Source organism: Gymnoscopelus microlampas (assembly GCF_963454915.1).
Source record: "Gymnoscopelus microlampas genome assembly, chromosome: 2".
NCBI lineage: Eukaryota > Metazoa > Chordata > Actinopteri > Myctophiformes > Myctophidae > Gymnoscopelus > Gymnoscopelus microlampas.
The window spans coordinates 37,479,283-37,506,782 of NC_139939.1; the positions used below are offsets into that span (position 1 = coordinate 37,479,283).

The window sequence follows — 27,500 nt, forward strand, 5'->3', positions numbered from 1 at the left end:
ACCAATTACCATTCCGGGAGTGGGCTGGACCCCACCACCACCACCACCAGCAGCAGCAGCACCAGCAGCAGCCCTTTCAGTCGGAGTGGCTAAAAATGGAATGCTTTTTTGGCAGGATGGCCCTTCGTTTGGCCAGAGGGAGAGTTTAACGCAACGAAACCCAATTAACAGAGAAGAAAGCTGGGGGCCTCCGACAAGCGAAGGAGTGCCACGCGCCCAGGGGGTAATGAAGAGACGAACAGGGGGCGGTGGGTAGGGGGATTCAAGATGGGGAGGGTGCAATGCTGGTGCAAGATGAGGAGGTCTAAGAAACCCAGGAAAAGCCTGCCCTGGAGGGAAATACACATCTCTGAAGTCCTCCCGTCACCATCATCATCCCTATTACACCACCCTCTCTCTCGCTCGTTCTCTCTCACTCATTCTCACTCTCTCGCTCTCATCTCTGTTTGGCAAATTTTTAAACTCGTATTGTCCTGCGTCTTGAGAAAAACTAATTAAGGCTAACATCAAAACTCTCCACACATATTCCAATGCTATATCCTGCACATTTCTGGAGAGTCCTAACAGTTGTGGGAGATATCAGCTGAAAGCTTTTTCCTGCAGTAGCTGAAACCCTTTTTTAAATACGCACGCACGCACGCACGCACGCACGCACGCACGCACGCACGCACGCGCGCACGCGCACGCACACGCACCCACACCCACACCCACACCCACACACACACACACAGTAATTCACTGAGTACATTTTGATGCACTGTCACACTGCCAACTGTCACCATCAGACACCCCCCCAATCACACAACCAAGGCCCTGGAGGAATGTATACATCAAACAGCCATTAACTCACAGTGAGAGATGCAGCACATGACCGACACATGGTACTGTACACACATGGCAACCCGCAAAACAAACACACTCCACACAGAATAACCTCATAGTATATCACGGTATGGGGCTCATACTGAAAATATTGGCAGCGGCACATGGCCAAGAGATCAGAGACTGTGCTACGGGAAAAAGACAATCATGCATTCACATGCACACATCATCAACACACACGCGAGCGTGCTGTGTGTGACACAGACACACATACACGCAAATTGTCAACACAAACACACTTATGCTTTTACACATGCTAGGATATTGGAAAAGTGGTTTATTAATAGCCAAGTGTCTTCTTTTGGAGCTGCAATACAGCAGTGCTGAGCAGCACGTGATGGAGTGTACAACACCCTTAAACTGGGTTACACAATGAGGTTTTCGTATCATAAACCATTAAACAGAGTGTGCTCTGTGTGCTCTGTGTGTGTGTGTGTGTGTGTGTGTGTGTGTGTGTGTGTGTGTGTGTGTGTGTGTGTGTGTGTGTACGCTCCAAGCAAAAATAAATCATGCTAGCTTTCATCTTAGTCTTATAGAAAAGGTGGCAGTAAGATAATTTGTGTGAAATAGCCCATGCCCTGATTAAAAACACTTAATCTGCCCCTAAAACTTTTCAACTCTTTATTTTCATTTGTTGGAGAGCTATTGTAACAATCTAAACAAGGAGAAGACTATTGTCAATACTTTTTGGTTTTATATAACATACTGATGATATTTGAATGACTTGAAATTATAGGAGAATGACAGGAAACGTACAAAGGATAGAGTGAAGGGATGAATAGTGACTATCTTGAGGTGGAATCAAACCTGCGATGTTGCAACTGGGCCTGTCCCAATGAAAACTGGCTGAGCCACAAAGATGACACAGGTGCTTTTTTATTTTCCCAGGACAGAAATAATGGCCTGTTGTGCCAGAGAGAGTCAATATGAAGCGGTGTAATGGTGAGAGAACACTGGTTGGTTTGTTGGTGTGCCAGAGATGTAGTGTAGGGACCACACATAGTATGATATACACGTATGATGGGAACTTGATGGTCCTCATGTAGGTGACACATTATCATCAAGACTGGGACTGAGTAGCTGGACATTCTTTTTTTAATATGTATATTTTTTTAATTCCGAAATATGGCACACACATCTCAAAGTCTCAAAAATAACATGCATATTCTTTTGCTGGACATTCTGACTCCAGGTCTGAATGTGGGAATAGTGTAAGAATATTAGTGCGTACGTGCAGGACATCAAAATGTGTCAGGGTGGCCTTGTGGTTGGAACCGTCGTCCCCATAATAGGAGTCACATGTTCAATCCCTGCTCGCCTTGCAGCCATATGTCCTGTCAAATGGTGCTGCTCCACCGTATGGTACTGGCTCAACTCGACTTGCTTTTTTTGGTTTTCCATGGGGAAGAAGTTGTGGATAGTACGTGGTACTTCATTTGGTATCCCCTCTGTCGAGGTTCCAAGAAAACTGAGGCGATACTGAAGGTGACGTGAGAACATTGCAGACTAATACTGATTGGTCAAGGAGAATCAGAACATTGCCTCACAATATCCCCTATAAGTGCATGGAAGCTCCCAAATATTATATCTATTGTAAATGTGAAATCAATCAATCAATATTGAGCAACTGCATTTCTTGCCTAAAATGTTCCTCAGAAACTATTTTTGTCAGACTGTATAGGTGAAATAGAGATCGTTTCCAGACAAGTCGCCATTGTTCCATTAGCTCTCTCGCTGTCACTATGACAACTAGCTGCATACACTGAGAGGGTACTATCTGCAGTGGGAAAACGAAGTGCGCAACCAAAAGCGTGTTGAGAAGAGTGCAGTGGAATAGCTCCAAAGGCGTCCTTGCACAAGAGAATGAAATCATTAAAAGCATTCATTAATAACACAAAAAAATGTAAAACCAGAAATGACAGTAAAATAGGAAGGTGTAATGTCAATGTTACAGACAGACAACTACTTGACAAAGTAACAGTTATTTGAGGCCAATGTGGTGGTTAATTAGAATTTCATTGGAAGTTGTGTTTTTTAGTGAGAATTGCCGGTCAGTTGCACGATGGAAGAGGGTGTGTATGCACTATGCTGGGGGGTTGGGTTCTCTCTGGCAGAGCCCAGGGCACACGGCAGGATGTTCACCTTGCGGCAGGGCACAGGGCTCATTATCTCAGCAGGCCCTGGTCACATCAAAGGACTGAGGAAAGGGCAAACATTCCTCTGAAGTGCCACTGTCAGCAGGCCTGCAAGCAGACACACAAATGTATGCACAAGGCATAATGGCGCACACACGCTAGGGCACCCCACTATGTACCCACAGACTACCATATAGAATACGGCTTCTCCAAACAAATGTGTGCGCGCACACGCACACAAAGGAGAATCAGAATGGCACATCACCTTGGCTTGAATCCACAACCCCACCGTAGAATATGGCTGATCTCTGCAAGTGCACTCACATACAAGCATGCAAAGACAGACCCACATTCTGACCTGGGCCAATAGAACATGGCAGATGTCTTTCTCCTGCCTAGGCTGCCAAATAAGACAATTGCAACCTTAGCCAATTTGTCCATTAGCCTCTATGGTAATAAAAAGGAAGATCAAATCCAGTATGCAAGACCTTAAACCCACAACAAAAAGACCAGGGACATATCTGGACAATATATGCTCTAACAACTGCTACAGAGCCTTTAGACTATTGGATGGTTTCTAACGACATGTAAGGGGGAAATTTGTTACTCTTGGCCGTCCCTGAAATCAAACTCGCAGCCTTTTAAAAGCTCGACCACAAGCAAGGACGTTTTGGAGCGCGCTCTTATTTTTCTTCCTGTAAAATCAAAATGCGATCCCTCTCCAAGTGCTATTTATATCTAGCCTCGCCACTGCTACATTAACAACAACACTGCCACAGTTTATCATTAGAACCCGGCGTTCGCTAGTGCTGAGTAGCTACATTCATGGCAGGCGCTACATTCATGCCAACAGCCACATCCACTGCAACAACAACACTGGAGGGAAGACGTGCTCAAATGAAAAACGCAGAGAACGCAAGCTAGAAAAGCTTAAAAAGCAGCCAGACACACAATAACAGAAGTAGAGAGAAAGGAGAGGGGGACACAGAGGGGAGACACACACACCCACACCACAAGGCGTAGGCGTGTGTGTGTGTGTGTGTGTGTGTGTGTGTGTGTGTGTGTGTGTGTGTGTGGGGGGGGGGGGGGGGGGGGGGGAAGAAGCTTCCCAGACCATCGAACAAGAAGAGGATTTGCCTGCTACACCTAGATAGTACCCCCCCCCCCCCCCCCCCCCACAACTCTCTTCGTCTCTACCTCCCTCCTCGACGGTGCCCAGGTATTCTGGGCATGAATGGCTGTCGGTTTGGATTTGGGAGATCAGCACTGAGGGGATAAAATGGAGGCTGACGGGTATCTTTGTGCCTCTGTACCTGTGGAGATGAGAAGCTCGAGACGGCACTCTTCTCGTAAAGCTAGCTGTCGAGCTAGCTCCGATGTTAATGTTACACATTATATCAAAGAGAAAAAGAGAAGGGGCGAATGTTAGCACGGAAAACTGGCCAAAGCGGTTGAATGTCTGAATGTGGTTAGCTGCTGAAGGCAGATCATAAGAGGAGGTGAAGAGGTGATGATGTGCTTATGGGTAATCATTTAACTTTTTTTTTTATGTATCGTTTGTTTTTTCAAATTGCAAACGTGTTAAAGGGAAAATATGCAGAGGGAGGGTGATTTGAATTGAGAGCTGCCTCTGCCTGAGCAGTAGAGTACATTGACCTAGTTTTCTCTACTGCACAAACACAGGCACACAAATGCTAGAGAGACAGAAATTCCGGTAATTTAGTGAGCATGTAACATTGATAGCTCAGTGCCTGCTAATATATTCCACTTCAATCAGACAATGGCACTCAAGGCTTATTAATTCAATCACCAACTCTCTCTTAGAGAAGAACAATTTATTCTGATTATTTTAACCAAAAAACTGGTCACAGAAAGAGGCCATTTTGCCCCAGGTGTCATGACACCTGTGCCCTTACCTTAGTCTGAACTCCTGACCCTTTAAAGTCTCATGACCCATGCACTTTTCACCCTCTGCTTTTGAAAATGACCACACAACACCTCCCTCTCACGTTGTGTAACTTGTGGTATTGTGTTACCATATACATTAAATTAATGTATTAATTTGGTAGTCAATCTGGCATGACGAAGCATCGTTTTTATATTGCTTTATATTACGCATATTCTTATTTATCTAATGTTGCAGAAATTAGAGAAATGAGATGACCCAAACGCATAACATTTCAATTGAATCTGTGCCTATGCGACAGACATGCTCTGCCATCAGGATGCCCTATATTAATTTACAAAATGTACTATTCAGAAAATAGTAAACAGCAGAGCACGCAGGGGTGTTTTCCATGTTGTTACTAAATATTAACCCCGCAACAGAAACACTGCATTCGAGACATAACGGTAAGAAGTCTTTGTGATCTCGGATCTCATTATAAACCTTTTCGTCTCTTTCGCATTTGTGGACAATACAAACAATGCTTAGTGGCGCAGTGTTTGAGTGTGACTCTGCGTTTTAAGGGATTAAACCGCAAAAGACACCCAACAACTGCCTTTCAGGCTGGAATTAGCAATTAAAGTCACACATGTTTGTGCACGTGTGTGTGTGTGTGTGTGTGTGTGTGTGTGTGTGTGTGTGTGTGTGTGTGTGTGTGTGTGTGTGTGTGTGTGTGTGTGTGTGTGTGTGTGTGTGTGTGTGTGTGTGTGTGTGCAGAGGCTCTCTTAGCATCATACAAACACAGCCCCCCCCCCTTCAGATCTCAATGAAAACACAAAGCTATTCAAATCATAATCCCCCTCTCAACAACTGGCCATTCTCTGTCCCCGTACAAGAAAGTAGGGAACACTTCAGGAGCCTCTCCAAATGGACACAACAAGTCCCCGCCCCTTTTGTGTCTTGGCTTTTGTGGGCCTTTAATACAAAAAAAAACCACAAAACAAGGCTGTGTAAAACATGGGGACAGGCAGGGTGGTGTCTGATTAGCCCTCCCCACAGAAATGGTAATAGTCCAAATTCTAAACCACAAAAGACTTAAGTCCCAAGACGTACGGCTTGGTCAGTATCATAAGACTCACTGATGCACCTGATGCTATACTTGAGAAAAGCCAAATGTGAAATGATGAACAAAAAGATCAATTTTAATGAACATGCCGGGATAGTAATTCAATTCCATTTGCTAGGGCTCTTCAAATTGATGGACTGCTGTCACCTTTGAACATGATCTCATTCTTTAAAAGCAAGAGGGGGGCATCACCTCAAATAGAACAGAAAATAGATGCTTTCCCTATTCATCACAACAGTATACTGTGCGCTGTACTCGCATTGATGATAGACAGAACAAAGATGCCTCCTTTTCAGAAGGTTTTTTGTGTCTCATGTCATGAGATATGTGGAATGAACAAATGTTAAATACACGTTATATACACAGTATTCTGAAACCTGCTTAGAAAATGAAATATATATTACCCGCAGTGAATCGCAACGACAAACTAATCAGTAAGTAAGTAAGTAAGTATGTCGGACGGGCATATTGTCAGTACCAGCCGAGAACGTGGGAGTCTATCCCTGTTTCAATGCACTAGACCCCTGCAGAGATGGATTGCTGAGATGGAGCACAACACCTAGCTCCCAATACTTACCGCACGGTCTGCCGCACCCAAGCCATGCTACGAGAGTTGGTCAAACCCATGACCTGATGGTCCAAAGGCGAGGGTTCTACCGACTGAGTAACTAAGCAAACTAAACAAATCAGCCAATTCAACACCATTCTGAAAACCCAAATAAACCAAAGTCAGACACCTAGTGGCAATGGGTGATTGTCTTTTTCCCCATTCATTTCCAAGGTTATCCGTGATGACTCAGTCAGAGCAGAGTACAACCCTAGCCCCACAGGTTGCTACCTGGTTTGAAACTTTAAAAGAGACCTTCATCAGATACATTGATCATTAATAAAGTATATATTTTAAGTTCATGACAGTTCACTCTCTTTTAACGTTTGACTTTCCTATTTTCCTACACACCTGTGCTAAGATATAACTTTTTGATAGTTTTTAATCGAATCGTAACCCCAAGAATGGGAATCAAATCGAATCGTGAGATAGCAGAAGATTCACAGCCCTGATGTGCATGTACGTGCAGTGTGTGGGACAGGGAGGGGAAGGGCAGTTACTTCCATTTCAGTACCTTTCATCTGGAAGGATAGGGGGTGAGTTCAGCATGGAGGTGGGAGGTGGATTGATTTTGATATTCTGAGCCAATGTTTGATGACGGGTGGCTCAAAGTGAAGGACAGCTCTGTGATGTTGCTCCCTCAGAGAACATAAAAGCTTCACCCGGGGATCCCCTCCACTGAAGCCCCTCCCAATAGCACTCTTGTGTGTTGTGACCTTCTCCTGTGATTTTTGACCCCTGCCCTTTATGTTAACATACAATAAAGTCGCCGTTAGATTTAAAGAGTCCCCCTTTCTCCTGCAAACTCTGGTTGTGAAACTACCACATCAGACACGACGATGACATCAACAAATCCAACCCCAAGAATGTACGTATATCTGATTCCCTTAATGGGTGTAACCCTTGGGGTGAAAGGAGGGGTGGCGAGTAAAAATTATAAAGTGCCTTCCATCAACATTGGACTAGCCTCCGATGATCAAAGACAGTAAGAGTGCAGAGGAGCACAAAGCGAGCATCATGAGATGAGCAAACACATTCTTGCTGGATCTCTTCATGGGTTTCATCATCCTTCGCCAAGTTAACTACTGAGGATACTTTGCCACTTTGCTGTGACACCAGTGCAACGAAGAGCACAACAGAACGTCACCAGAGACAGACCGAGATACACCATATCCTTCCCATCCATCTGAGCCAAGAATGGGATCAATGCACCACTTATTAGACTTTCTGTCAAGGAGGAAACAAACAGACTAGATCAAATTAGTCAACAAAACCAGCAACCATCACAATGCGGTGTGCTAACTGGGACCATTTGCAAGGACCAGACATCAACAACATCAACAACAACAACAACAACAACAACAGCAGCAGCAGCAGGAGCAGCATTGGGGGAGCTTCCCCTGTTCTCCCCTCTGTGACTTGGGGCCACTGAGTGTTTCTGCAGCCATAGCCAAATGAAGCGCCTGGGGCAGCAGCCTTGGCCGAGCTTGCATTTCGGGGGCCCTATTGAGAAAGGCGTGAGGGATAGAGATATGGCACTGGTGGAGGGGGTGGGTGAGTCGGGGAAGAGGACGGGGGGGACAGGGTGGGGGTGAAAACACACAACACACGCGCTTCAACACAAATGGGAGCTGGCTCGTTAGCGCGCTAGCTAGCGAGCGAGCTCCATGGAGATTAACATGCTGCTCGCCATTCTTTCTGTCCGCTTCCTCTCTCTTATTCTGGCTCGTCATAAATATGGTTACATCTGCAAGTGTAATCACTCCATTGTGCTCCGATTTTCTGCTCGGCTGGACGGCAGCATGGCAGGCCTGCTTTTCAACACCTTCTCTCCCTCCCCTCCTCCCTTCCTGTGTCTCTGTTACTGTCAATTCTCTTTAGTCTCTTTTGGTCAGCCACCCCCCGTCTCTCTCTCTCTATGTCCCTCTCTCGGTCTCTCTCTCTCTCTCTCTCTGGCCACTTCTTTGGCTGCCGAGACCCTGGTGTGTGTGTCTCATAGATTACAGAGCTCCGGTCGCTCAGGTAGCAATGAGGACTCACTAATCTGGCCAGGGGTTTGAATTACACATAATTGCCTTGGCACTGTGATTGATTTCAGCCCTAGAAAGGAGAGGAAAAGACTCCTCTCGTCATGCAACCCCCACAACCCCACATACACCCCCCCTCCACCCCATCCCTTCCTCCTTGCCCCCTCTCTTCACCAGCACTCTAGTGAGCAGCGGCCAAGACTCTCTCTCTCTCTCTCTCTCTCTCTCTCTCTCTCTCTCTCTCTCTCTCTCTCTCTCTCTCTCTCTCTCTCTCTCTCTCTCTCTCTCTCTCTCTCTCTCTCTCTCTCTCTCTCTCTCTCTCTCTCTCTCTCTCTCTCTCTCTCTCTCTCTCTCTCTCTCTCCCCATCTAGTAGGAGGCAAAAGGAGGCTTTGAAGAGATCAAAGCCAAGGCCGGGAGCAGTTGCGCGCCCTGGGAATACGGGAGAGAGAGAGGGGGAGAGAGAGAGAGAGAGAGAGAGAGGCGTTCTTCTCCTCAGCCCTATTTTCCAGCGTCATGTCGGATTGCAGCTGTATTGCATTTTGCCAGTTTTACTTAATGCTCTGGGTTTTGACTTTGACATCAGTGATCCCCCACCCCCCTTGGTTCCTTCAATAACAAGAGGGAGAAAAGAAAGAGAAAGAGGAAGGAGGAAAGAGAGGGGGGTGAACGAGAGAGTGAAAAAAAAAAGATCTACAGGCTGATTTTTATTTTCACAACTCCATAATTGGCCAGTTCAAAGGAGAGCCGGGTGGGAGGGGGGGGGGGGCAGCATTTGTTTTCAATTCCGCGGCTGATATGAAAGGAGCGACAAACTTTTATGGGTTTCCCAAAAATTAAAGACAGGCTTTTTTTTCACATTCAAAAAGAACAGGGTGTTTTTATGGCCGAGACCACACAAAATGAATTGATAGCAAACCCCTCCTCCCTATCCGCCCACAGACAGCTTAGCAGACTGCTGTGTGTACGTGTGCACATGACTGTGCGTGTCGTGTGTGTCGTGTGTGTCGTGTGTGTGTGTGTGTGTGTGTGTGTGTGTGAGATATAATGTATGCGTTACAAATTGTTAAAGGAGCGAACAGTTAGATGTTCGCTGCAGAAAGGCACAGAAGAAGGAAAGCACAAGGAGGGAAAAGTGCACAGAGCCACTTGCATCTATTCATTTAACCGCTTGGCTAATAACGCCTGGTGGCGAGGAGGCAGCCCTTTGTACTGCAGCTATGCGGGCCCTATACCAACCTTCTGCACTAGGGACCATTAATATTTCAGCGCTGTCAGATACACATAGCATGTGAGCCTCTTTAGCACTCTCTCACACACCCACAGAAATAATGAGCTTCTGAAAAATACGAAGAAAGAAATTTCAGAGAAAGAGAACGAGAGACAGAGCAAGAGAAAGAAAGGAGGGAGAGAGAGAGAGAGAGAGAGAGAGAGAGAGAGAGAGAGAGAGAGAGAGAGAGAGAGAGAGAGAAAGAGAGAGAAAATACTGACCAACTTCATACAACAGAGCTGCTATTGATCATAGCATGTTCGTCCAGTAGAAGGACAAAGTCAGGGCTGTTTCAGCCTGCCTCTCTCTGAAGTTTGGACACACAGCCAGCAGGATTAACACCCATGTATCACCCCTGTGGTCCTATTGTTCCCCCTTTTACTGAGGTTTACTGCCTGGAACACTGTTGGATTCTGTATAGAATGACCTACTGGCTGTCAGAAAGGCATTCAATGAGTCCATTCTATTTTATTTTTTCCTTGTAAAAAAAAGAAGTACTTTTATGACCGGGAGTGGGAACAGCGAGGTACTGTGATCGGCTTTCAGCGGACTAGAATCAAGATTCAATTAAGCCTTTTGAAGAGTTAATGAGATCAATTAAGAGAAGATTATTTTCTGTGGCGCACACTGTAGCATGATCAATCATATTTGCAAACATTACACAACTATAATTTTTTGCCTTCAAAACAGCTTTAGATATCTCATCAAAAGCCTTCATTTTTCATCTTTACAATAATAAAAAGAATAAAATAAAGAGTGCTTTCCTTGGATGCCGTGACTCAAACAGGGTCTTATCGGTGCATGGCGTTGGAAATGTTGGGCTAGCTCTTTCTCCAAGCTCCCACAGAGAGGCTTCAATGGAGGCCATGCTGAGAGAGAGAGTCAGAAGTTTTCACCCACACAATCCCCTCTGAGGACACGTAGCCACAACAACAAGGGAGTTTGACGACAACTGCGCGACAGGGGAGACAAAATAAAACCGCACACACACGCATGCACTGTTGCTGTTCCAACTCCTCCAGCCTGGGCACAGACTCCCTCTGCAGCCTCACTCCTTAATGGGAAGCCCACACCCACACCACTGAAACAAAAGCACAGAGAGCACTAACCGTGTGTTCAATGTATAATGTAGCGGTTGTGCAGTCACACATGCCTCACCCTGGCCTCGGAATGAGTCCTACCAGAGCCTTCTCTTCTGTGCATCGCCCATATTACTGTCACACAGCATTCCTACTGATGTCACTCAAATAATAAAGATAGAGAGGGCCATGGCCTGTCCCCCCCCAAACCCCACCCATAAAAAAAAAGATTAGATGCCAAGGGACAACCTTGGCGCAGCCCTCAGCTCGACCTCTAGAGATCAGCAGCAGGCAGGGTGGTGAGGAGTGAAGCCCCGTCAGCAGGTGCTGTGGTCTGGGGTACGGGCCTGTTCACGACAGCCTGGCTGGCTCCATGGTAGACAGCCCCTCTGATTAAAAAGGGTCATTGCACTCATAATGAACACAAACTGTATCTAGTTCCAGCCTACAATGTAACCGATTCTCCTAGAGAAACCTTCTGACGGTGTGTGATCTGTCGTTTGTTAGATATTGTGTTGCTGTGCTCTGCTTTGAATGGAATAATCTATTTTGATGAGTAAAATAAAATTCCGAGTAAATGTATAACATCCATAAAACTATATGTTTTCTGTAGTATCTCTCAATTAATTATTACCACCCCATCTTCATTTCATCAAGTTGTATTCCATACTGCATGCAATGCAATGTCATCCTAATGACATCACGTGGCAGGACAAATTCTAATTATTAACCATCACCTTCATTTGGTATAAAGTAGTAAATAGTTCTTTGACATACTGTATGTTATACTATGTGTAAACTAAATTAAGTTAAGTATCTTCATATAAATGGTCCTCACTAATGCTCATTAGAAGATGGTACCATGTCTGTCATCTTGGTCTGTGTCTCAGAGGAGGGCTGTGGCAGTGGTGTGTTCTAGTTTTTTTCGGAGGGTATATACGATACGATACGATGCGCGTGGTCGTGGTGGGTATACGCTCTCGTGTTTTCAATGGATGAAATGGTTATTAGACTGTATAAGCTTTCCCCAAAATAATCTGGACTGTATACGCCGTATACAGCATATAACGGTAGAACACACCACTGGGCTGTGGACAGTTCAGAAACCTACCAGTGACATCATCGGTAGGCAGGCTTGTAAATGTCAAACAAGATTTTTAACCTCAAGTAACAAATCAAATGTATTTCTGTATGTATTTAATGCAAGAACACCGACTTCTATTTCAGCACGCTAACTTTCCAGTGAAAGTGAAAAGCTGTAGTTTCTGTAAGCTTGGAATCCCCATCGATGATGGCATTGGTAGGCAGGTTGTTGGAACTGTCCATAGCCCACCAACGCAGAGTGAGTGAACAGAAATTGTTCCATCTTATAATGAGCATTAGTAAAGACCAATTATATGAACATTCGGTTGAAAATGGGTGAAGTGCTCCTTTAAGCATTGTTCACATCAGGGACAGGAGCCTATTTGCTTTTGGAATTTTGTCACAAGTGATGAAAGAACATCAGAAAAGTCTGGGGGTGAAGTATTCCTTCCTTTAAGCTATAGTGAAAACACTGAGACAGAGGTTCATCAAAACACTCGACACGTGTGTCACACGTGCACGCACGCACACACACACACACAGTAGCAAAAAAACCGAACTGAAACAGCCCCATCCCAAAATCATACCCCTCTATGGTCTCCTTATTTTTCGTTCTTTGTGTGTTTCTTATCTTACACAGAAACACACTGGTCTTTTTCAGCGTAGGCAGGGTTGTGAATCATTGGGCTAAGCTCCATTTAGACAGATGAAAGACATTGATAAGGCAATTGCAACCACATGGAATCATTAGTGCCGAGCATATGGAGTAAATGTGTCAACCAGCATCACTGTACGTTACAATAAAAGGACTAAGAAGCCAGCTTGGTGTTAATGGCATTGTTTATAAAAGCATTGAGGCCCCGGCGGTGCTTCAAAGGGACCCTAAGGATGCACAACTGTTCCTTCTGTGTGAGGTCCCTCACGGCTCCCTCACACTCACACATGCCCACGCGGTCACGCGCCTTGCTGTTTGTCAGACCTGCTGTTTGTCAGACCTGCTGCTTGTCAGACCTGCACAGCAGATGACAGTTTGATTCTGTGATAGGCGTACTGCTTGACTGACGGAAAATAATGGTGGTTTTGTGGCTGGAGACTGAGTGATAAAATAAGGTCATTGCTCCAATTTTCCAGATGTCGCCCCCTAAAACACTATACTATGGAAAGGAATAAGTAATATTCTCCTTTAAAAAGCAACATACATGTATACTGTAACTAAGATGTGGTTGCATGGAGTCGGTCCAGCTGTTCTGAGAGCAAAATGCCCACATTCAATCCTGTGTTTCAGTCAGCATGGTCTCATGCTGTACCTGGAACACCATGGTGGGCACAGAGGGCTGCTGGGAAATGTAGTGTTCACCTTGCACAGTGTAACTTTGACTGTGAAGGTATGTAAGGGGCTAAGAGGGGCATGAGTTTAAGGACAACACATGGCACTCTTGAGGAAGGTGGGGGTGTGTGGGGTATCGGGGACACGGGAGCAGTCCCTGGCAAATCCTGTTAGGTAAGCCCGGGTTAGTGATTCCACGCTGCGAAGATGCCGGCTAGCTAGATCCGTCACGTTCCTGCTACATCAAAGGAAGAGTACTATGTCCTCCCCCCACCCCCAGGGTCTCTCATGCCATGGGGATCTGCTACTGAAGGGCCGAAGGGAGAAATGGGACGAGAAGAGGGGAATGGGGGGGAAAGGGACACTAAAACTATTTTCTTCATCTCTATATATTTGTTGTGAGGCTAATGTTCCATCAGCAGCCATACAACTCAGCAGTCTTCCATGTGCCTCTCAAAGAGACTGCAACATTGTCCTTGTTCGCTGTGTTTACGGAACAATAGTGATCTTGACACGGAAAATATGAATCAGGTTGACCTAATGGCAGCCAAGGACCGTCACAAACAATAAACAGACCGAGAGAAGACAGACTGACAGAGAAACAGGAGAAATTAATTTTCTCTGTTATTGTTGCTGTTTCTACTAGACCATACCCGGTCTACGCATCCGTGGGGGGATATGCGCACATGATCTGGCAACCCGGGAGGCAGTTCGTCCCATAGCTGGGCAGCCCCGTAACCATGGCGACAGTGTTTGACACAAAAACGCTAATAAGAAGCTGAGATTTGATGAAATTGAAAAACGGGCTTCACAGTTAAGTTCAGATGGTAATGGTCAATGGCTGTGTGCAAAATCAGAGCAATTGGTCCAGCCACTGAGGAGAACCGGGTAGCTTCACGTACTCACGTACTCACCTACTCACCACTACAGACAGAGGTTACTAGAATTATAGTAGGATATAGACTATCGTCAATTAACCGAAATGGACATCAATAGTGATAGATGATCATAAGCATGATAGTGTTCCTTTAAGGTTAAAAAGGAGTGAGTAAATACGTTTCTAAACTCCTTTATTCAAACTATTGGCTGACTGTATATGCACGGTAGCAGATGTGATAGCGTGGTTTCAGGTCAAACATACCTGTATATTGTTGCATGCTTGGTGAGGTGATGTTTTTTAATAGCTTGAGATTTACAAGACCAACATGATTTTGGAGACAATTAAGTTTTATTATTATTATTTTTTTAAAGCTACAGAAAGCCAAACCCACAGTCGTTTTAGCCATTACCTTCTGCTCCCACAGATTACCAGAATAGAGTGTCTACATTGTAGACACTCTATTCTCAAAGTGATATGTTCTCCAGACCAAACTGCTCAAACAATAGGACGTAATATCCAAATGCGCGATGATTTCAGTGCCCAGTATGAGTCCATTTTTACATTTGTGTTATTAAATTAACACTGAAGATTTTACTTTATGGGCCATCTTGTGCCATCTTCACAAAGTCTGAGGCCAGGCAGAGAGTGACTCCAGGCCTCCTTTCTAAGGAGTTCTGTATTCCCCAGCCAGCCCCTAAGGCTCCGACAGGAGGAAATATGAGCCATCACACACGGACAAGTCCCTTTAAATAATCCAATATGCCACTGCAAATCCTCACATGCCCCCACTGTGGTACTGGGTACACACACACACACACACACACACACACACACACACACACACACACACACACACACACACACACACACACACACACACACACACACACACACACACACACACACACACACACACACACACACACACAGACACAGGACTTGCCCAAAACAGATGAAAAAGAGACAGTTAGATCAACAAGGTTAATCCACACCGAACAAGTACCATAATCTCTTCAATTTCCAATTGGCTAAATGGGCGCCAGTCCTGAATGGCAAGCGAAGCCAGAGCTCCTTTCATGTGGTTACTTTATGTGAAGAAACCGCAGCAGTCGGGGACGGAATACCGTTAACTCTCTCAACTGCTCACAATTAACTACAGCTCTCCTTTTGTGTGTAATGGACGACTCGTTGGGATAGCATAAAGATTCCCCTGTCCCTCTGTAAAATAAAAATTAAATATGGAACACACACACACACACACACACCACACAACACACACACACACACACACACACACACACACACACACACACACACACACACACACACACACACACACACACACACACACACACACACACACACACACACACACACGCCCCTTGTACAGCATAATGTTTGTCTTATACATGATCTTTGTGCCGAGATCACAGGTACAGTATGTTGTCACTGCGGCTCTCTAGCACATCTGACACTATGGATAAGCGTGTTAACTACACAGTAAAATTCTCAAGTGTTAATTTAACTCCGGGAGTGTAAGAATGGACCATAAGGGACCCAAATGAACCCAGCTTACATCTGGGTCTGTGCCCTAAATGTAAAATGTTGGGGTATATACAAAGGGGCCTTATATTCGCACCAACACTTCTGAGCCACCTTAAAAAAGAAAAAAAAAATCTGCTGACAATCAGCAACTCCCGACAGCACCATCGCCATCATGACTGGGCGGACAGTGTGGAGGAATGTCATGGTCAATGGAAATCAATCTAAACTGCTGGGGTTGGGGTTGGGAGTGGGAGGTTGGGGATGGGGGGCGGGTGGAAGAGAATGAAAGAGAAAATGTGCCTTTGATCTCGGGTTGAAAACCGATCCCAGGCCCGCAGATACTGTGGCTGACTGACTGGCTGGCTGCGGTGGCCAGCGGCAGCAGAGAGAGGAGAACAGAGGAGGAGGAGAGGAGAGGAGGAGAGCAATGAGTGAGAGAGTTGGCATGTAGTAAGAAAAGACCTGAGTGGGGAGCGAGAACGTGTGTGTGTGTGTGTGTGTGTGTGTGTGTGTGTGTGTGTGTGTGTGTAGGGGGGAGGGAGGGGTACACACGCATGTGTTTGTATGATTCCTCATCTGCCTCTCTCTCTCTCTGCCTCTCTCTCTCTCTCTCTCTCTCTCTCTCTCTTTTTCTCTCTCTCTCTCTCTCTCTCTCTCTCTCTCTCTCTCTCTCTCTCTCTCTCTCTCTCTCTCTCTCTCTCTCTCTCTCTCTCTCTCTCTCTCTCTCTCTCTCTCTCTCTCTCTCTCTCTCTCTCTCTCTCTCTCTCTCTCTCTCTCTCTCTCTCTCTCTCTCTCTCTCTCTCTTTATTGGTTAAGTGAGAGAAACGTATATAAAATGACTACCGTTTTATTGAAGACAGGGCGAGAGGGGGGTGAGGAAAATTGGGGCAAATAAAAAGCAGCCAGAGTGAATGAAATGAAAGTAAGTCTTTAAAAGGTTTTGGCAGGGAGCGAGCAGGCCTGACTTGGCTTGGCCTAATTCATCTGCGTTGAGGGGTAATTTCCTCAACGCAGTCAGCCGGTCTTCATATAGGTCTTTCAAAGTGTGTCTGTATGATAGAATATGCAGTGGAACGTGCCAGACAACAGGCCATTAATGACTAAAAGCATTACAAGGCATTGTATCCAAAGTTTCGTAAACTGTTTAGATTTATTTGTAAACACAAAATGGTAAATCATGAGGTCATCAGCCCAAGTCTAAACCGCCTGTCTCCATCTACAGTAATACCATATTCTACAATAACAGCAAAGACAGAGCAAGCGCAATAATTTGACATTATTCATTCATCGATCGAGTTGTACATGATTCAAAATCCTTTGCGCACACGCCCCCCCCCCCCCCCATCCCCCAAAATCCCACATCTGTTTCTGAAAACTCGTTGTAATAATAGTAATTATTAAAGTATTCACAGCAATTAATCTTTGCATTCATCCTGACGAACCCAACTCAAACATATAGGAAATGTACACCAGAGTCTTGGAGTTTTGTGACATGAAGTGTTTATCCACAGTCTCCACGCCACGCTAGTCTAAGTTGATGAGGCTTTACACTGAATGATAGCCAGAATGACTGGTATCCTCACAAGTGCAGCACATACACACACAACAGGATTAAAGCAGACAGCTGCTAGCATGCCCTGCATTTTGTGTCTCGCTGGGGAAAAATTTGCAAACGGGACAGACACAGGAAGTAGTAAGACTGACCCCCCCCCCCCCTCCTCCCGCAACAGCTCCTGAAATCAATACAGTCCCTGGGACATGGAGTACAACAACACACAGGTTCTTCAATGCACAGGAACTCTTTCTGCCCAAGCAGATATGAGTGATGTTGCCTTTAAGGCCTTAACTCAGCCATGCTGGGCAAATTGATAGGGCTTACTTGGGCCCATGTAGACATGCATCACTTAAGGTTTTAACAAGATGAGAAATCATATATGACTGATGCTAATCTACTGGAAAGTATGGTAGGCATTCAGTTACCAAGAGGCACGTATGGTCGCCAAGGGGACGGAGCACAACAGTGCTCGTGTAGCCTACTGTATGTGACCAAGTATTGCACCATTATTGCAACAGAACAGCAACACACAGTCACACATGAAACTGAAAAGGCCCGAGGATGTATAAGGATGCTACATCCTATAAATGACGAGGAGAGGTTTGAGTGGCAGAAAGACTCGTAACATAATCATTATAATTTATATCAGACAAAACCCAAATCACAAAATGCCCCAAAAAAACACATCACTAAAATAATACCTTGAATTGCAGCAACAACAACAAAAAACTATATCCACCTTAAATTGTAATTGCATTACAGTGAAAACGGCATCAATAAAACCTTGACAATACAAACCAAAGGTAATGGCTTGACTTTGAAATCAAAGGTAAATAACTTCCCTGAATAAAATATCTCCATATTGTGGCGTACACATTAGAATCTATAAAGATTCAATACTTGTGGCTTTTGCCTTCAGAGCTTTCATAACACTTCAATAAGGTTTCTATATACACACGTTAATCCAGTAAAGCTATAAATTCATTTTAATTTGAAAAATATATAGACTAATACACTGAATACTCACATGACCACTTTAACGACTGCTTTAATTCCATCACAGAGAAGTCAATATTAGATTTCATTTGGCTGATTATTTACGCCAAAAACAGAACCACTGCTAGCATTATTCCCGTGTCCATTTCACTCTCTCGAGCGATCATGACCGCACATCTGATCAATCGAGACTTTGTCTACCCTTTTTGATGATCTGTTTGGTTTTGGTTCGATTTGGCTCGGCTTTGAAATCTGTGCGTTTCTCATCATGATTTTATGGATAGTTTCTTATACACTTCAAGGTTCATTATATACAACAAAATATATATATTCTTGTAAGTGAATTCAATTAAGGCATTGATGTATTTATCTGTATAATACAAAACTGTTTTGTACATTGCAAAATGCAGTTGATACTGACCGTTCTGGGCATGGGCGGCGACAGGGAACCGTTGTTCATGTAGGAGTCATTGCTCATGTTGGTCATCATGATGTAACCTGGGTAGCCTGAGTATGGATGGCCTTTACTGTACATGTCGTGCTTCGCTGTAAACGGCAGGAAAAAAAGAGACATGTCAGTACAACTGCCATTAAGACTTAGAATCAATACATTAATAGCTAATAGATACATCTGTGAATAGCTGCATAAATCAATTACCTACATAATTTATTGCCATATCAACCATTTTATCTAGTGTGGTCAGGATGTTACTTTCGCTACCCATACACATACATAAACATTTTATTTGATTCACACCAGCATTAGAACTCGCCTCAATTAGAGTTTTAAAATAAGAATCAATTTTTATAAATACATACAACAATTCAGAATGAGACATACACATTGTTCAGTTGTTTTCACAATAAATCTGGCTTCTATAACACAAGGTCCAGCGTGTGTGTGTGTGTGTGTGTGTGTGTGTGTGTGTGTGTGTGTGTGTGTGTGTGTGTGTGTGTGTGTGTGTGTGTGTGTGTGTGTGTGTGTGTGTGTGTGTGTGTGTGTGTGTGTGTGTGTGTGTGTGTGTGTGTGTGTGTGTGTCACGACAAATGATATCGCTGTCGATCGCTTTGACCCCATGCTCCTGTGTTGCCACAGCCTTTTGTTTGTGCTCTTTTATTCCGGTCTTGGAGAGGAGGGTCGTATTATACACGGAACAATGGAGCCCCTCTGTGCCAATTAGCGCCAATTAGACCAACATACAGACTGTGTCAAAACAAGGGAGACGCCCCAACTGTTCCTCTGCTGCCTTTGACCCAAGAGAGGAGGAACCCTTTTTCATAGAAGAGGCCCTACAATACATCACAGCCCCAATGCAACACCACACACACACTCACATCACTGCTTGGTGGCTGGTCGACGCATGCTGGGCTAATAAGGAAGAGGCAAGCGAGTTTGTGTGCGTGTGTGTGTGTGTGTGTGTGCGCGCGCGCGCAATTTGTGTAGACAAATGGCAATGTGGACCTAGTAGGAGAGGAGGGCTAGTGTTTGGTTTGCAGGGGGAGGGTTGTTGCCATTCTCTGAATTTGTTAAGGAGGAACAGAGAGGAGGCACACTCCTTGTCAAGGCTTTAATCATGACCTGCAGCCAACCAGGTCACACAATACATGGGTCAGACAAGAGACCAATGAACTCAGCCGAGTTGCGGCAACATTGCATGTGCCTGTTTGAGGGTATCATAATGTATAGGTCAATTTAATAATGACAATAACAACGTCTGGTACCAAATGTCGTTTTCGACCCCCCACCCAAGGCTCAATAAAATGTATCATTACACAAAAAGTCCACATCAACTATAAAGATGTTATAAGCAATATTTACAATCATAAACAATATTTGTTAAGTACATAAAAGTCCTCTATCTTACTCTACATGTTTTTTCCCCAACACAGGCCACCAGCATATGAGGTAGGTAACAGGTAGGAGTGTCTATGAGGGTTTGCAGCATGTCTTGACTAGACTAAAATCATATTTCAAAACAGCATAAAATCAGATAAAAACGTTACAAGTGTGCAACTGATCATTTCTGTAGGTTATTGTTGTCTTTCTCTCTGTGTACTGTGATGGTATAGTGGTTAAGACCTTCTGTGCCAAAAAACCACATCCTTTAGTTTAGCCAACAAAGGTTTAAATCTGGTTAGTATGCGTCTCCCTTTAGTGGTTTTCCTCTCAAAGTTTCCTACAATCTCTCAGGTGTCCTACAATCAATAATAGGAGGAAAAGAAAATACTAAAAAAGAAAGCATTGCTCACCACCCTCCCTTATTTTTTCCTCTTCTTTTCTTATTCTCTTTACTGGCAAATTACTGGTAAATTGTTTTTTATAAGGGATGCTTGTGGGCTGATGAAGAGTGTTTCACTTACCATCATCAGGATGCTCTCTGTGTTTTTCATGATATGAGTCTTGGGATATTTGTCTAACTCCCTATAAGGGGAACAGATACAAAACAAATTAAAGGTTAGTTGATCCGGAAGACTTCCATTTTCATACAAATACATATAGTACATAAACACATGTCAGACCCCGCTGCCTAGACCCAATGCTATCCTTCCTGCTTGTCACAAAGAAGAAACAAACAAAAGCATGCATTCATGCACACAAACACACTAACAACATTGCCTGTGGATGGGTGATGGAGCAGTCTGCATCAACCTTTGAACATAACCACTTCTTTATGCTTTTATGTCCTTACGGGGCTTCAACAAATTAACTTGTTTTCACTGTCTCATGTCCACCCTTATTCCCGATGTTCCTGTTCTAATCCCACCGCATCCACAAATTAAAACAAAACACTATTTTATACGCAATAAGTTCAGGCTCTGGGAAAGAAGGAAAGTGTGTAGATAAATAAATCAAATGCAAAATAATTCAAGATAAATTGTCAAATGGACGTGTAACTCAATTTTTGACAATTTTCACTTCCTCAGAATGAAATCAACATTGAGCATTTTCCTGCGGTGCGACAAAATTTCCCTTATTTTAAAGATCACCCAGCACATCTATTTCTCGGTTTTCTTTCTCGTCTTGAGATGGAATTGCTTAAGAGGACCTCCTGCATTTGGAGTTCACACCCCTCAGGGTGGCTTCACGCTGGGCCTGGCAACATCACTGGATTCCCAATTAACATCCAGCCTCCGTCCCAGGGGCCACTGTGACATTTGTTAGAACATCACTGGATTCCCAATTAACATCCAGCCTCCGTCCCAGGGGCCACTGTGACATTTGTTAGTGTACGTCCAAGGCAAAATGCACTGAAATTCCATTACCCCTCCGGTACTGACAGAATTTGTATTTATTTTTAACTCCAGCTCCAACTGTTGGAAGGATAAAGAAGTTTGTTCCTCATTTCGAGCTCCAGCCTTTGAGTGTATTGATTTTATTGGAGGCATGCACAGGGAAGATGAAAAAAAAAAGGAATTGGACTGAGAAGATGTGTGGAATTTTACAGTTTGCATTGGCACAGAGTTTGGAAGCTGCATCATTAGTCAGCCATGCTGGGTCACCATTATGAGTCGAAATGATTCACAAAAGCAGAATGCAGAACTCTTAATATTTATATGATGCTTTTATTATGAACGCAACACATACAATTATTTCAGAGCCTTTTATTCAATTTATCTTATAAATCCAAATCTGAATTTCCCATATTATTTGGTATCTCCATATTCCCAAGGCTAATGTAACCACAACTATGGGAATTATTTAAATTATTATTATCCAATATGATGTTTCAGCATAATTAGGCCTAATCATTATAGTAATAATAATTATAACAATAATAATAATAATAATAATAATAATAATAATAGGCCTAATAGTGTAAGTTTGCTTTGCTGACATTCTTAGGACTTTTATGCTAAAATGAATCAACATGTTTTAAAAGCAGGTTTAGGCCTCGTGGCTTTATTTCTGAGCTCGTATTTACATCTGATTAGGCCTGTCTATGATACACTATGCTCAAGGCCATACTCATATATGTTACAGGCCCATTTTAGTCCAAACTTCCCTGACATAAATTGTCACACACACACACACACACACACACACACACACACACACACACACACACACACACACACACACACACACACACACACACACATTCTTAATGTCCAGAAATATTACAGGACCCCAATGGAAACAAGCCATGGTGCTTTCTTGGGTTTAATCCTTTCAGCATCCTTTTGTATGTTTTTTTTTTTTTGCAAACTGTTAATAAAGTATTCAATCAATCAATCAAATACCCTACAGTGAGTATTTTAAATCACACAGAAATGGGGTGACCATGGTGTATTTTTGCCTTTTAAAGTCAATTGGATTAGTATGCTATACATCTTAATTGTTGGAAGTGTAGTGCACCCCCAGCTCCAGCCTCTCATCACCAGTCATCAGTGTGGGCTACTTACTCCATTAAAACTCCCCCTACCCCCATTTTTTTAAATAAAAAATAGTCTACTTACATCACAACTGTTGCTGTTTGGACTCGCCTCTGACTCGTTTACTAGAGACGACTTGATATCGGCCAGGTCGCCCTCCTCCTCAGAGTGACTGAGCTCGGCGAAGATCTGTTCTTTCTGCGGGTCTCCCTCGTCTTTGAAGGGGATCATCTCGTCCGTAGCGCAGAGCTCCGGGTCTCCACCGCCACCGCCGCCCGATAGCTGTGGCATCTTGATTTATATTGACAACAACAACAAACAACAACCCTCCACACTGTCCAGACGGAGTGCGAACAACAACACGTCAAAACAGAAAAGAAATCCCCCGAAAACAAGCAGGAAAACGTCCTCCGAGCACCAGGCTGGCTGCTGCAGCAACACCTCTCACTGGAAGCGTGGCGTGGAGGAGAGACACGCTGCTGGGTGTTTGTGTTGTTGGCCAAAAGCAACAGGAGTCTCTCGGCAAGTAAAAGGCTGTGAAATGTCAAAGTGAACCTTTAAAACGGGACCAAAAAATCTGGAGATGCTGTCGTTTAGGAAGAGTTTTGATTGCACGCTTCAAACAGCGGCACTTTTAAAGAGAAATAGACATACAGTCAAAAATCACATCAGCTCTGTTTTCATGTGACTGTCTGAGAGAATGAATGCTCCAGTGGGTGAAAGATAAAAGCATTTGAAGAAAAAAAGGTGAGACGTATTTCCTCCTCGTGTCAGTCAGTGGTCCTCCTAGATTTACTGTCCTTGAGTCAAGTGGGGTTTAAAGAAGAAGAAAAAAAAGTCGAAAAAACAATGTCTGGGTTTAAAGCAGGTAACTGTGATGGGAAACGTCTCACAGCCCAACTAACTACCAGGTAAACAACAGGCTACGCATTGATCTGTTAATAGGCCTGGGACACATAAAATACATCCTCGGATTGAAAGAAGCCGAATCAAAAGTCATAAAACAAAAAATGACGAGGATAGAAGACCGACTTCCGAACTGGAGCTCTGCTCCAAGAAAGTAATGTAACGAGTGTGTGTGTGTTGGTAATGTAGCTCTGCCCCTCTCTCTCTCTCTCTCTCTCTCTCTCTCTCTCTCTCTCTCTCTCTCTCTCTCTCCCCCTCAGCTCCTTCTCTCTCTCCCCCCCCTCAGCTCCTTCTCTCTCTCTCTCTCTCTCTCTCTAGCTCGCTCTAGCTCGCTCGCTCTCTCTCTCTGGATGGGAGAGATGAAAGGGAGACAGACTCTGATTGACACTCCTGAGAGAGACTGGAGATTTATACATCTCACAACAAATGGGCAGACAGGGAGAGAAGAGAGAGGCGGGGGTTGAAGAAGACAGCGATGAATCTGACTCACACTGTGATGTAAAAAAAACAATATTAGGAAAAGACAGACGTTAATTCGGTGGAATTTGATATAGATTCGCTTATTTAGTACGAGTTTTTTATTGAGAGAGAGAGAGAGAGAGAGAGAGAGAGAGAGAGAGAGAGAGAGAGAGAGAGAGAAAGGACGCATAATTGGCCGTACTGAAAAAGGCTCACTGCACACAGGTGGCAAAATGTTACTCTATTTATTTGCATTGCCAAAATATATGAGCTAATTATCGGCCTATAAAAACCATCAATATTTAGTTGCAATTTGTACTTTTGTATGGGGCCTATATTTGGATGGAAGCTGGGGTATAGGCAATTGTGAAGGGGGGGGTGGGGTAATTTGGGGTCTGTTGGCTGCTGCCCTTCTAATTACCCACAGCAGTATTGAAATTAAGCCAATGTTCTCCCGTCTACGTACATTGCCTAACGTGAAACGAAATGAGAGAATATTTTATTTTTATTTTACCTTAACCATATTTTTATTTTATTTTTTCATTTTTAAGTAAAGTAGCCTACACTGCTGGTTTAAAATATTCAAATCCATACGAAACAAAATGTTTTTCGATCTTATAAAAACAAAACGACATCACTTGATACGTTAAAACATTCGCAATATTTAAGTTGTTTTTTGCTTGGCAACAGGACAAGAAAATAAGCAACGGGAAAGTTTCCCCTTGAAGAGTCGGAAATGTTTCATGAGAAAAGAAAAAGAAACAAAAGAAAAAGAAGAAAATGGGGGAATAAGAAAAACACGAAGCCGTGTGTTTGTGTGTTTCTGTGGCTCTGGCTGCAGACTGCAGAGAGATTGCGTGAGAATAACTCGGGTTCGGGAGGCAGATCTTTATAAAGCACGGAGGTGGGGTTAAGCGGGCGGAGCCGCGGCTGCCTTTGATCTTCTGGCGGCTGGCTCTTTCATCCCCGGCTCCCCCCTCCTCCTCGCCCCCCTCCCCTCCCCTCGCCCTTTGTATGACTAAATTTGGTATGAGTGTGGAGCGGGGCCAACATTTCCACGTGTGCGTTCATCCCAGCTGAGAGAGAAGGAGGCAAGGGTTCTCTTCCGGGTAAAGGAGACAGCGAAAAAGATCAAAGGGTCTGGTTTTGGAACTGAGCGTGGATTCAAAAGAGCCGAGACTGGCTGCATTCCAGAGAATAGCGGAAAGCTTACTCAAACGCACGCACGCACGCGCACACACACACACACACACACACACACACACACACACACACACACACACACACACACACACACACACACACACACACACACACACAGCGCACGCGCACGAGCGCATGTTATAGAGTTAATTAGAAAGATTTCACACAGGCAGACCTGAACAAGCAAACCTTTCATTAAAATATCATTTAACATTGTTTCCCCTTGTTTTCAGCCTTATGTGAAATTGTCTATGTGTAATACAAGGCAACAGAGTCTGGGCTGTTTGTCTTTTTCCCCAGGACTCCATTGAAGAAGCCGACATTCTGCTTCATTCATTATGGTTCTGTAATTTAATAATCCTGTTACATTTTCCACTTTTGTAAATTGTTCCATTATTTTTCTTGTGCCTTAGAAACGAGACTTCTGGCCACGTTGGCCACTGCAAAATTATAGCTGAAACAAGGACACCATTACAAGAGTATTTTCTTCATTTTTCCTTGCTGAATTGAAAGGCAATGAAATGAAGGCTTATTGGTCTACACACCATAGTGTCCTAGTCAATATTGGCCACATAAATGCTAATTAATTTAGTCCATATTCTTTGAATGTGCCTGAACTTTTTGGCCAACCTTAGATCCAGTGTATATTGTTAAACTCAGTGTAATGTTAAAAGCACTCTTCAAGCTAAAAATGTAGTTTGAATTGCAGCACTTGTAAGGATCTATTTTCCCCAGATGTATAAAAATGTGGCTGAACAGCCGTTTTCGATAATAAAACAGTAATTTTAGATGTTTTAAAAATGGTAAAATGGTATGTATATATATATATATATATATACAGGTATATGCTGAGGTCGAGGCTAAACGTAAGTATATACACTGCCTACACTCACACAATGAAGATGGGCAATCTCTGCTAATGGTGAGAAGTTGAAATTAGACTGGTATGGCCCTTTAAGGCTAATCCAAATTAGTCTAAATCATTTGAACTAAACCATAACAAGTACTGCAGTAATTTATATTACATGCATAAAACATGATAACTTAAAAACAGGCCTAAATATTTGAATATTGTCCAGTAAATTGCTGTCCTGCATGGTAGCATGCAGGGACAAGGTTCACCCAAAATTATAAAGGGTACGTACGAGCATTGACAAGTTCCTTATGATTAATAGAAATCATAAGGAACCATAACTTCCCCAAAAAACATCAAAACATTAATTTTAGACTTGAAATATCTGAGGGGCTATATTCATTAGAATGAACAGCACAATATGTTTTTTTCTCATAAACTTTACATTGCATAATTTATTAATTGATCATCAAAAAAGGAACACATTTTCCTTGGCAAAGAAAGGGAATTAATAACATAATTAAAATCAAATAATTAAATAGGAACTGCACAATTTTGTTTTGGTCTCATCACAGAAAGGCAAACGGCCAACATAACTTGGAGGACTTTTATTCTATTTTCAGTTGATTACAAAACTCCATGTTGTTATCGTGAGGAGAGACTTGGCTTGAGCGAGGCGATCATTATTTGATGCCCACAGCCGCGTGATGAAAGACTACTGCCAGTGAGTGAGTGAGTGAGTGAGTGAGTGAGTGAGTGAGTGAGTGAGTGAGTGAGTGAGTGAGTGTGTGTGTGTGTGTGTGTGTGTGTGTGTGTGTGTGTGTGTGTGTGTGTGTGTGTGTGTGTGTGTGTGTGATTTTTTTTTTTTTTTTTTTTTTTTCACACACACACACCCACGCACGCACGCGCGTGGGTGTGTGTGTGTGAAAGGGAGGGGAAAGAGATCTTGATTAGGGCACTGAGAACAGGGTCAACAGTTCACTGTATGCTATGGTCGCACATGTTTGCGCTTCATTCATTAGATTGTTTTTAAGGCATTTCTGGCATTTCTGAGTATTATTTCTACATTATTATAGACAAAGTGGAGCAAGAGGAAAAGGAAAGCAAAGACAGCAAATGCCTTGCAATACACAATGGAATGGATGTGAACTAAAAACTGGTTCTGTGCTATATACACAAACAACCGACTAAACCAACAAGCTGCCTTAACCTGCACGTTTCACTATTCAAAAAAATCACGATTTAAAAAATCATAACAGCAGAAAAAAGTTGTCATAAACTAATAACTAATAATTGTGGTTCTATGAGGA

At 43.6% G+C, this 27,500-nt stretch overlaps 1 protein-coding gene across 1 annotated transcript in view; it reads right to left on the minus strand.

Moving 5' to 3' along the window:
* Positions 1-23,865, minus strand: part of lef1 (lymphoid enhancer-binding factor 1) — a 63,258-nt gene extending 39,393 nt beyond the window's left edge. The window contains exons 1-3 of the mRNA XM_084073353.1: positions 22,854-23,865; positions 20,757-20,817; positions 18,817-18,941 (exon numbers count right to left, since the gene is read on the minus strand). Coding sequence (XP_083929479.1) covers positions 18,817-18,941; positions 20,757-20,817; positions 22,854-23,060 — 393 coding nt within the window. The 5' untranslated portion in view covers positions 23,061-23,865. The remainder of the gene's footprint in view (positions 1-18,816; positions 18,942-20,756; positions 20,818-22,853) is intronic.
* Between the last annotated feature and the right edge of the window lie 3,635 nt (positions 23,866-27,500).